The sequence below is a fragment of the Simochromis diagramma genome, unplaced genomic scaffold (assembly GCF_900408965.1).
Source record: "Simochromis diagramma unplaced genomic scaffold, fSimDia1.1 OVJJ01000430.1, whole genome shotgun sequence".
Taxonomy (NCBI): domain Eukaryota; kingdom Metazoa; phylum Chordata; class Actinopteri; order Cichliformes; family Cichlidae; genus Simochromis; species Simochromis diagramma.
Genome location: NW_024387258.1, coordinates 1,811,407 through 1,823,429, shown reverse-complemented (window position 1 = coordinate 1,823,429; position 12,023 = coordinate 1,811,407). Strand labels below are relative to the sequence as shown.

The following is a 12,023-nucleotide window of genomic DNA, read 5'->3' as shown; positions in this document are numbered from 1 at the left end:
TGATCTGAAGCAGAGAATCAGCATCATAGAAAAACAGACAACACATGACTGAACAGAAAAGACAAACTGATGTCAGTAACTGATGAGGGTTGGGATGTCATTGTATAATGTCATATTTTGGAGAATTCACAGTGTTCTCGTGTGCATTGAAATGAAAACCTGCATTAGCCTGGATGTATTCCACCATAATCCTCAATCCCAGTGCTATAGTATGTGTTTAATACGGCATCCTAATATATGTATAGCAGCATATTTTGTGCTCTGCAGCTATATAAAGGGTGAGTTTTACAGCCTGTAAGAAAAGATTAAGGAGCCTTCAATTAATTTATTAGATTCAAACTTGAGAGGCTACAATTCTTACCAACAAAGTGGTCCATGCTGAACCTGAAGTGTTAAAGTACAGCTGAGGCACTACTGATAAATTCAAACCACACATGCTCAGATGACAGACTCATACTCCACGTGGTTAATTTAAAACACCCACCACAAACATGAGGCTTCTTTCGGAGTGCAAAACCATTCTTGTCCAGCTGTGTCCCATACGGCGAGCTTAGCTTTATTTCCATCGATTGCAAGTCCACACCTATCGTGGCAGACTGCTCTGGGTCGAAAGTATCGTTTGTGAAACTCAGGAGCAGACTGGACTTTCCAAAGCCAGTTTTAGGGTTGTCAATATGTCTTCATCCATATTTGTTTTGAAGTTAGTTTAACTCTGACTCTGAACTGAAAAAGTGTTTAGAGATATTTTTTACGTGTTTTAGGGCAACACGCCACCCAAAGAATGAGGCCTCTGCCCAAAGGCCTCCAAGGTCTCAATCCAACTGAACATCTGTGCGATATGCTGGACAAACAAGTCTGATCTATGGAGACCCCACATCACAACTTACTTGACTTATAGAATCTGTTGCTAACATCTTGGTGCCAGATACCACAGCATATCTTCAAGGGTCTAATGGAGGCCATGTCTCGACAGGTTAGGGGTGTTTTGGCAGCAAAAGGAGGACCAACACAATATTAGGCAGGTCTGATTGCCGAATTTGTGATACATGAAGGAAATAAAGACACTTAACAGGGTTAATTACAGCTTTTAATTATCCACTAGTAAGCTTAGTAGTAAGCCTTACATGCAGCTTTTGCTCTGGATTAAAATGTTGTCTTCAGCTGAGCTCTTTTTTTTTTTTTTTTTTTTTTTTTTTTTTTTTGGAACATCCAAAAATACGATATGTCAAGTCTTACAGTGTCAGTGTTACATATGTGGTGATAATGGATAATGCAGCTAATCACTGTAACAACAGTTACAGTTGTTACAGTCTCCAGTTGTTACAAGGAGAGTGCACAGCTGACTGGATATTAGTCTTTTTCTCCAATTGATCTTTTTAAGTTAACTTCAGTCACAGTAACATTCAGTCTTAAATATGATCAACCTATCTCTAATAATCAGCTATCTACCACAGGCCTTCAAGCTGGCTGTAGTTGAGCCACACTGTTAAAAAAAACATCTTAAAAAACCGGCTGACTGGAAAGTCGGCTGCTGCGTGTGTTGAGCCAGGAGAAAAATATAACTGTGCATGCAATAAAAGCAAAACGGAAACACGGTGTGTTGGGTCCTTTACACAGCTGTTGATGGTTTAGCTTTGATTCAAGAGTTCAATGCATTTCTTACAAGTAATAAAATTTACTTTTTGTAAAGCAAATTAAGATAAACTCATGTAGCAGTGTAAGTGAAAAGGCACTAAAACATTTTTACTGACTCAGCGCTACTTTGAATACATGTATGAGAAGATACAAGATAATGACTGCACATGTTACTTGTGCATGTATTCAAAGTCATAATCTAATCAACTTCACTTCCAGTTTTGAATGAGATGAGTAGAATTGTCTATTATGCATTTTCTCTCTGAAGAGAGGATTTTCTGTCCCTTTCTATTTTGAAAGTGTGGATGTTTTTGGCCAGAGCTCCTTGGGGTGCAGACATGGCTTATCGTCCTGAGGTTTCTTTCAGCAAAACAAGCAGCACCATCAGTAGCCATACTTCTCAAATGTCCGCCAGTCAACCCACTACATTACTCTGTAATGTAAAGCCGCTTTCCATTGCCTGTTAACAAGCAAACCAATATTCACCAACATTTTTTTCCTTTAAAAGCTAACATTCTAGGGAACATTTAGGGAACTTAGTGGATCCGTTGAATGGGTTTTTCTTTTCTTTTCTTTTTTTATGCCACAGAAATACACACAGATTTATGCCAGGACAGTAATCAGAATACTGCTGAGAACCTTTTCAGGCCTGGGAGCACTGCAAATCTGTTTGAATTAGTTCACTTTAAACCAGTTTAATTTATTTAAATCACAGAAATACTCATCAGAAGAAGATTTATATAGCAAAACACGTTTATTTAAAGAAAAAGGAAGATGATTCCCTAAGAACCGGATTGGGTTACCAGCTGTTTGACAGGAATGATCAGGGCTGAGGCGGAAAAGACAAAAGAAAAGTATAAAGAGACGACAAATGCACACAAAAAGTAGAAACTGAAGGAGAGGGAAGACACTCATTTACATGCAGCAATGGCATATAAATGCACTGAGAGAGAAAGGTACTGATACTGTCGAGCATATCGTTATACTTTGGTGCATTTTGGCACTTTGCTTTGATAGATGCTTTCTTATAAACAGTTTTTCTATTTAGACTTTTTTTGTTGTTGTTTTCATTTCACTTAGCACAGTTTATTTATTTCATAACTCAATTGACCATAAATAACCCTGTGATGCTAAATCGAATAAGTGATGTAGTAAATGGCAGTTAATCATGATGATAAATTGTTTATGATTTTAATGGAATACTTGCCCATATCAGCAATGAAGGCAAAAACAGCAGCATAAATCACACGTTTGTTTTCACTGACAAAATTTAAAGGCCTCGCACCACCCACGCAATCACAAGGTCTGTACTCAGACACTCCATAATGTTAAAATTGGAATGATAAGGTGGAGCCAAAGTCTAATTAGGAAAAACAATGCAAACGTTTTTGTGACTTCCTGAGTGTATAAATCCCAGTGTCCCCTGCATGCTTTAAAGAGAAGCGTTCATATTCTAGTCTGCCATCTAGTGACAGAAGCTGTGTAGACAGATTAAGTGATAGAGAGAGCCTGCCTGCATAGACGTGCAGTTCATGTCCTTATTAACTAGGCAACAAATAGACAGGAAATAGATGGTATTTGGATAAATGAGGATGTAATATTGTTATTGTAATGATATTTAAAATTCAGCAATCATTGGCTCATGAAGTAAGCTTGATAACATTTCAGACTCTTCAGGCCTGTCTTCAGTAATGCTCAGCAGCTTTGGGTTCCACAAAGCTTCTGAAAAATGTTGATGTTAAAAATGATTTCTTTATCCACAATCATCAAAGTGTTTACCTTTCCAGTTTTTATATGGCAACCAGAGCAAGTGGAAATACTGCATAATCAGAAGCAAGAAGAGATTCCATTAAAAAATAAATTCTTGTTGCAAATGTCAAGCAGCAAGTTAAGAATATGAAAGAGAGAAGAGCTTCTACAGGACAATGATCCCAGTAAAACCTTAAAATGCAGCAACTATTCCTACAAACACAAATTAAAATCTTTAGAGTTACTGGAAATCTGCAGGGATCTTAAAAACGGTGTAAGACTGAGACTCTGCAGGCCAAGGAGGTCACTGAACACTAACAGAGGCTGAAACTTTTGCATACCTTTACATTTTAAATGAATTTTACATTTTTGATCAGCTGGAAAAACTGCCATAGCCCAAACGGACATTAACACAATCTGCAGTCAGAAAGAATTAATTTGCAAAGGTTATGGAGGTTTTTCAGATCTGGGCCTCAGGTTTCATTTAGTGAATGGTGATATTTACTCTGATTACAGTTTAACTTGTATGTAAATGCAACACAGAACAGCGGAAGCACCGGCCAGAATGTGATAAGAGCGGAAAAGAAGTCTGTTATTTTAGTGTAGAGTGACCCAGTCTCACAACTTTGCATGGATTCTGACCAATGTGTAGACTTTACCCTATCCTCAAATAATGTGCAATATGACAGTTTATGTAATGTAATTATGCAACACATCATTAATATAATAGATACCGAGGCTATAGGTGTGAGCCGAGATTTCCTTGGATTATGATGGCTTATGGTATTTATGATATTGTGTATATTACTGCGGAGGTTTTTATAGTAAAAGTAAGAAAAGAAAGGTTTTTTTTTCCTGATTTTTTGTTTAAAAAATGAAATGCAGTCTTAATCCACAGTGCTGTGTTGCATTTTTATATGTCCTTCACATTTTGAGTGTGAAATACTTCGTATTCATTCAGCAGCGACTGTGAACAAGGATGCACGACAATATTGGCGATTAATTTACAACATGCAACAGCTAAAACTGAAGTCTCCTACAGTGTTTTTCTGTTACTACAGTGATCTCCTTTTACGTGCTGTTCTTAACATCATATATTGTTCATAAAGAAAAACCTATATGACTGTATTTACAGTCTGCACGACAGTCCGTATATGACGGCACATTCAGCTGATCTTTGACTCTAACATGACTTGGGCTCGGCTGGGGCCAGCGGCGAGCCATGATTCAGTTGGATGTTGTGCAGGGGTGTGTTGTGGTTTGTTTCTGGGAAAAGGGGTTATCTGCAGCTGATAAGAGCCACGTTTAAAAGGCTGCGCAGGAAGAGGTCCACTTACTTCACTACCAGCTGGAGGGAGCCACAACACGCGAATCATGCTGCTGCTCCTCATCGTATCCACGGTCAATGTGCTGTTTGGTGTTGGAATGGTTTGCATGCCCCTGTCAGACAACGGGCCCCACATCGCCCACGGCTGGGCCCAGGTGGTGCGGCTCAGGCACCTTTACGCCACCAGGCCAGGAATGCACCTGCTGATCAGTGAGGGTGGACAGATCCGTGGTTCTGCCGTCCAGACTCTGCACAGTAAGTGGAACACTTTGAAGCGCAGAGTCAAAAGGCTGCAAACTGCAGTATTTGTTACTAACCGCAGTGTGCTTCGCCGTGGGGAACATTTCCATTTTAGGCCTAATGGAGATTCGTCCAGTGGGTCCAGGCCGTGTTGCCATCAGAGGGGTAGCAACCGCAAGGTTTCTCTGCATAGAAGACGACGGCACACTGTACTCATCGGTGAGCATAATAATAATAATACTAACAAAAGGAGAAGAATACATATTTTTATTTATATCACTTATCAAAACGAGAGATACAAAATTCTTTCCAAAATCACACAAAAAAGACTAAAATACAATGTAGAAGGACAAGAAATAACTTTAGCATATCTAATTAAGTGACACATGCAGTTCATTAAAAACACGACAAATGTCACACACTTGTGTTGTGTGCAGATTGAGTGATGCTGATATCAAACAGTAAAGCATACATGTGTAGTAAAAGTGACACATGCAATGTTTAAGCTCAGAGTGTAAATAGAACAAACAAAATAGAAAAATGGCAACAATGTTATCAATTAATTCAGTTATTGTTTCAGTTCGTGGGTTAAATTTTATATGATAATTCCAAATAATAAAAGTTGTGAGGGAGGGGGGTGTTTTCGTGGTAGCTAACATTTTTTCTAAATGTTACATCTCACGATGGAGTCATGAGCAGCTTCTTCCTCCTCACCTTTCAGCGAGTCCTAGAGCCCAAACAGATTCAGAAAGCAGCTCCAAGCAAAAGTAAATACTCGTTTTGGAAATGTCTGTGAAATCCCAGCACTGGAGAGTTTGTTCTGTATTACCAAGCAAACTACCCAACATGAAAGTAAGAATATGTAACCCCACACATAGACCAAGTTTATATTCATGCTGCTTGTGTACTTTCCTGTGAAACATAACATTTTCACTCTGTGCAGTCCTGTACGACTTTAAGTGCATGCCCTGATTGTAGAGCCACCTTCAGCAGTAATGTTCATCAGGAGGACTTCATTCCCTCACATTACTGTGGAGGAATTTTGGACCACAATGATGTGCAAGTCGCTTTGGTTCATTTGTTTATGCACAGCTCTCTTAAACCTACACCACAGCATGTTGGTTGGGTGGAGTTCTGCACTTTGGCTGGGCCACTGCAACATCTTAATTCATTTTTTTCAGCCATTCTGTTGTAAATGTATTGCTATGATGGGGATCATTGTTCTGCTGAATGACCCATTTTCAGGCAATCGTTCGGCTCAGCTTACTTTGGTGTACAGAAGAATACACGGTTGACTCAGTGACTGTAAGGTGCCCAATGATCAGCGCTCCAGCACAGTGCTCACAGTTGCTTTGAGATATTTGTGTTCATATACTGTGCTCGGTTTTCTCCAAACTCGTGCTGTACATCATGGCCAGACATCTCTACTTGGACTATGTTCCAGATGTTTTGTGGTTTGTTTGTTGTTGCCGTCATGTTCTTTTCAGAGAGAAGAAACAACTTGTTCAGTCTTTTTCTAAATTTGCTGTGATGAATTTTAACGTCTAACATACAAACTGAGGCCTATCGAGTTAGAGATGCAGGTCTCGGGTCTTTTGGCAGTTTATCTGAGCATTGCACAGTCTGACCTTGGGGCTAATTTACTGGATCATCCACACCTGGGAAGACTGAGACACGTTAACACAGACCTGCAAAGTGCCTAAAGTCCTGCTTTTGTGGAGCACCTGGCTGCTGCTTCTCCTCTTAATTCCTATGGAAGCAGTACAGGTGCATTTAAGCTTTCACAGGATTGCACAGCCATGTGAATATTCCTGATCCTTTCTGCCTGTGACGCAACTATGTTATATTTATGTACTGCAACAGCTATAATAGTTACAATACCAACTGCAGTTGCATCTCATCCAGCAGTTGCTAATACGCTTTACCTCACACAGACAATCACAGTGAAACCATGATGACCACAGGTCGTCTAAAACGGAGCCGCGTTTTCTTCTCTTCATATGAGGAGGCACACATGACAAGTAAAATAGAGGCAAAATAAGCTTCTTCTTCATCTTTGTGCTCTTTGTAAAATAGCAAAAACCTGTTGGAAAAAAGTTTTAACTGATTAATCTGATTGATTAATAATTAATCTTTCTCTATTTCATAATCTGCACAGTTCGACTGAAATGCGATTATTACTGGTTTAAACTTTATATTCTGATACAGCACTTTTACTTCAATAAATACTTTAGTTTCACTTGGTGTCAAGCTGACATTTGAACTCTAAGTGGGGAACTGTTATTCCATAAAGAAAGTAGAAGTACGTTTTAACTGCAAACTTCTTCAGCGGCTATTCTAGAAAGGTTTCTGTAGACACAAGTGACGCAAGGTCTGCCGTGCTTGTGATATGTTGTTAATCGTCTCCATATTCACTGCAAGCAGCAGAGTCATTCATTCAAATAGTCGACCAGTTCATCAACCTTTGTTCAGTGTGGTGCAGGGCAGGATGTGTTTGCAAAGTGGAAAAAGCTGAATGAAAAGACCCAGCAGCACCAACAACAACCTTGGCCTCTGGCTGGGTATCTTTGGTCAAAGCAAACAGCCATCGAAGAACTTGCAGTGCCATTTACGTATGTTTTTTTTGTGTGTGTGTGTTTTTGTTAATAGTCCCTGTTAACCCTTACCCCTCTTTGTACAACATGTATATAGGATCAGCAAACAAATGCATTTTGAGTGGAAACAAATGCCAAAAAGCCATATTGTTTTTACTTATTTCAAATAAAGGATACAACAAAGTATATTGTAGAATGTGGAGAGTGATGCATGTGAATGTAATGTGAACTTTTCCAGCATGCCTACAGCAGAGAGGACTGCATCTTCAGAGAGCAGATCTTGCCAGATGGGTACAACATCTACATCTCTGACAGACATGGAGTCCTGCTCAGTCTGGGAAACCACCGGCAAAGACTGCAGGGCTTAGACCGAGGAGATCCAGCCCTGGCCCAGTTCCTCCCCAGGATCAGCACTCTGAATCAAATCCCTTCCCCTGGGGCAAAAATCGGTGACCACATGAAAGAAGCAAAAACAGAAGAACCTGTGGACACAATAGATTCATTTGGAAAGTTCTCTCAGATCATTGACAGCCCCAGCTTCCATAAGAGATGAGCCTGCAGCTCTAAGACACCTGCTAATGCATGTGCCAAGGGGTGTCTGTGCATTCTTCTCCGAGTGTTGTAAAACCAGCGACTGGGTGCAGCATTCCTGTACCGGGGAAAGTACCTGCCCGCACTGTTAAGTCCAAAAGACTCCAAGTGACCCAAAAGACTACAAGAGCAGATCCAACAGAGTGGAGAAGGACAGGTGTAGTGTGCTCTACAGGACACTGGTACGACAAGGTGAGGGTGCTCACTGACCACAGGCAAACAAAACGTAACACAAACACATGCAGGAAAAGGAATTAGTCAGGCTGACTGAGAAGGAGCGCCGTAAATGCTGTAACACTAAAGAAGGAGTCCGACGTATTCCTGAAATATGAAGCAGGATTTAGGCGTAGTGAGGTAACCTCTGCTTTAGCCTTGGGTTTTACTGTCAATGAGGTGCTCTTTTCACATCGCCACAGTAAATTATGCTCTGGAGCAGATAGTGTTCAACATAAGCAATCAACAGATACAAAACCTTGGCGTGCAGGCAATGAGAGGGTTTCTGGTTTGTGAACACTTTTAAAGACTTTTCCTGAAAACCATCAATGGATTTTTTTTTACCCTCTTATGTATACAGGATGTAGCAGTGATGCTGATAAGTTGACACACAACTGGATTTTTTTATTTAATTATTTAATTTCATTTTATCCTAATTTAATTTTTCCCAGCTTTTTACAGACCACTCAGAATGCTTAACGCTATAAACTAAACACTTCTTAATACAACCTTTTTAATATTGCTTAGCCTGATGTTAGTAGTGGGGTAAGTTCAGTCACAGATACAGACTGAACTTACCCCATACAGATGTACAGATGAGGATAATATGGATATGTTGAACTGGCCTCTGTAGGAAAGAAGGCAAGTGGTGACTGAGGGTAGACTATCTGTCTGAACTGAAGATGATGTGTGGAATAAGATCAGCACAAAGGAGGAGGCAGTACCTGTTTGGACATCATGTTTCCACACTGAGCTCTGTCCGGTAATGTCTGAAGAACTTCACGACTACAGTATAAAGTGTAGTTTGTACTGTAAAACTACAGCAAGTGCTTTAGTTTTTAAATATCAGTGTCATTCCTGTTTAATCGTTGTACCTTCATATATACTTACTATGTCCTGTTTCCTGTTACATGTAAGGATGTAGGAGTGGCTCATCCAGCGGTTTGCACCTTAAGCTCGACACTGTACACCAGTTTGTCACAGACACTTTCATCAGTGTGACAGTATGTGTGTGTGATAGATTGTTGTATAAAGCGCTGTGAGTGCTCCAGGGAAGAATCAGTCCCGCACTTTGTCCATCATAGATCATATATCCAGTGAGGTGCTTTATATATGTACTAATTTAATATGATAAACCATTTCATGCTTGGTCACTGTGTAGTTTTGTTGCTCTTAGATATATTTTAATTTTTTTAATATAAATAATCACTTGCACAACACACAAAGTATATCAAAGAAGCACTAGCAGTGTATAATTCCAACAGGCTATGTGCTGCAGGCTTTTAAGGTGGCTATAAATAAACAATTGCTTGAATACCTGGTACTATATCCCGCTGTTAAAGTTCATTACAGGCCAACAGTGCTTTTACTTTGAAACTTCTTAAACGAGCTGTTTTAAATTGTCCATGGTTTATTTGAAGAATTTCAGTGAGGGTTTAGAGCTCATCATGGCACAGAAAAACATTTTAATAAATATGAAGAGGTTAATAAATGAAAGTCTAAACATGATACTACACGCGGCTTAAATCTAAATTGGATGCAGGTATTGTGCTATGGGGGTAAAGATTTTCTTTATCTGTCCTTGTGGTGCTGAGACAGAAAGAGATGTTAGAGTAGAAAGTGTTCACCTGCACTCCCAGTAATTATCCACAGTCACAGAGCTCTGCACGACCTCTGCTTCAGAAAGAGCATCATTGTTGTCAGCTCACATCCAGCTCCAGCACTTTAAGCCTGCCTTGCCTGGATTACAGGTGCTGATGGCCAAATGAAGCTTTGAAGCTTGTGTTGAAATACGGTTCATTACTCGAAGCATTTCAACACAGTCCTCTCTGCTGACATCTGGTGGCCAGAAATATGAAGAGCAGCTTGAAGCTACAAAATAAAACGAGCTGCTTCATTATGACTCTGCAGAGTGGAGTTCTGTCTGATATTGGGCCGCCGTTGTGTTGCTTTGAACATGTATTATTTGGGGTAAAAAAAAATTGTTATGTTTATTTGTTTAATAAATAATTTTCACTCACATTTGCAGTTTGGTCTTTTTACACAATATTTGAAGGGAAAAAGAAAAAGGCACAACATGTTCTGATATATTTGTGGGTCTTTTCTTATTTGTTTGTTTGTTTTGTACTGCCTGAACACTGAAGTGGCCCTCCAATGAGATGACATCCCAGCAGTGGCCCACAGCTCATTTCAGTTTGAAACCCCTGACAGTTCAGATTAGCAGTAAAATGTTTACTACATTGATTTTCTTTCTTTTGTAAAACTAAATAATTCAAAGATAAGGAACGGTGTAAATAAAAGCTTGATGAGGTAAGCCATCTACCACTGCTACAGTTTGTTTGCTTTACAATGAACTCCCAGAAGTGTCCCAGACACTTCGGATTTCAGATGCCCTAATTAAAAGTGGCACTGTACAACTTTTGCTATTTACAACAAAAACTTTCTCCATCTACTTCAGTTAGTGTTTTGCTGCCCCTTCCCCCCGTTTCAAATTATGTAGAATATTAAGAAACCAGCTGCAGAGGTTTGTTATTTCAGTATTTTGTGAAACCTGCAGAAAAACTGTTGTCATTGCTCCTTTCCATTCTTGTGAAGACACTGGGCTCTTAGCACATCACAAGTTACCGACAAATCCGTGTACATGCTGAAAACTGTTCGCCAAAGCGTTTCCAGATGCTAAATGTTCCCTTTCTGTGCACAGCTTCAGTCCGTGTATTGAACTTTTAAAGATCTTACCCCATATTCACAAAGTTTCATGGTACAATGACTTATTCCTAGTGACAAAATTCTGAGACAATTCTTATATTATGTTTTTACCCTCAAACGTTGCCAAAGGCTTAAAAAGAAAATGTTTGAAATGGAGATAATAATAATAATAATAATAAATTTTATTTGTGAGCGCCTTTCAAGTCACCCAAGGACACTTTACAATAGGATAAAACACTTAGTAAAACAATGGCAGAATAAGAACAATAAAATAAAAGCACAAGATAAAATGAACAAACAGTGGATTCACAGTGAATATGCAGATTTGAACAGATGAGTTTTGAGTTGGGATTTAAACTGGGGGAGAGAACCAGTGTTTCTTATAACTGGGGGCAGAGAGCTCCACAGCCTGGGAGCAGAGCAGCTGAAAGCTCTGCTTCCCATGGTGGTGAGGCGGAAGGAAGGTACAGTAAGCTGGACAGAAGAAGAAGAACGAAGTGAACGGGCAGAACAGGTGGTGGTTAACAGGTCAGCAAGGTAAGAAGGAGCGAGGTTATGAAGGGCCTTGAAGGTGAGCAGAAGAAGTCTGAAAATTATCCGGAATTTCACAGGGAGCCAGTGAAGTTCCTGAAGAACAGGTGATGTGCTGGTAGGAGGGGTTCTGGTGATAATGCGAGCAGCAGAGTTCTGAACCAGTTGAAGCTCATGGAGGGATTTTTGGGGGAGACCATGCAGAAGAGAATTGCAGTAGTCAATACGGGAGGTAACAAGACTGTGGACAAGAATGGACGTGGACTGGGTGGAAAGAGAAGGAAGCAATCTGTTAATGTTACGTAGATGGAAGTAGGCAACGTGTAGTGTAATTGGAGCAGTTAATTCATTTTTATTTTGAGCTTAGAAGAAGCATGTTTTGTCACAGAACACAGGTCTTAGGAATTTTGAGTCATTTTCTCCAGAAAGAGACAACG

The 12,023-nt window shown here is 39.8% G+C and overlaps 1 protein-coding gene across 1 annotated transcript; it reads left to right on the top strand.

The window, feature by feature from the left end:
• Window positions 1-4,717: 4,717 nt before the first annotated feature.
• Window positions 4,718-11,205, top strand: fgf19 (fibroblast growth factor 19). Its single transcript, XM_040002139.1, has 3 exons — window positions 4,718-4,966; window positions 5,067-5,170; window positions 7,784-11,205. The coding sequence occupies exons 1-3, from the start codon at window positions 4,759-4,761 to the stop codon at window positions 8,096-8,098; spliced, it is 627 nt and encodes a 208-aa protein (XP_039858073.1). The 5' UTR covers window positions 4,718-4,758; the 3' UTR covers window positions 8,099-11,205.
• Window positions 11,206-12,023: the final 818 nt, after the last annotated feature.

Bases quoted from the DNA above. Each gene is read 5' to 3' on its own strand.
- fgf19 (XM_040002139.1), top strand. From the start codon at position 4,759: ATGCTGCTGCTCCTCATCGTATCCACGGTCAATGTGCTGTTTGGTGTT. The intron at 4,967-5,066 runs GTAAGTGGAACA...TTTCCATTTTAG, and splicing joins TGCCGTCCAGACTCTGCACA to GCCTAATGGAGATTCGTCCA. The intron at 5,171-7,783 runs GTGAGCATAATA...GAACTTTTCCAG, and splicing joins ACGGCACACTGTACTCATCG to CATGCCTACAGCAGAGAGGA.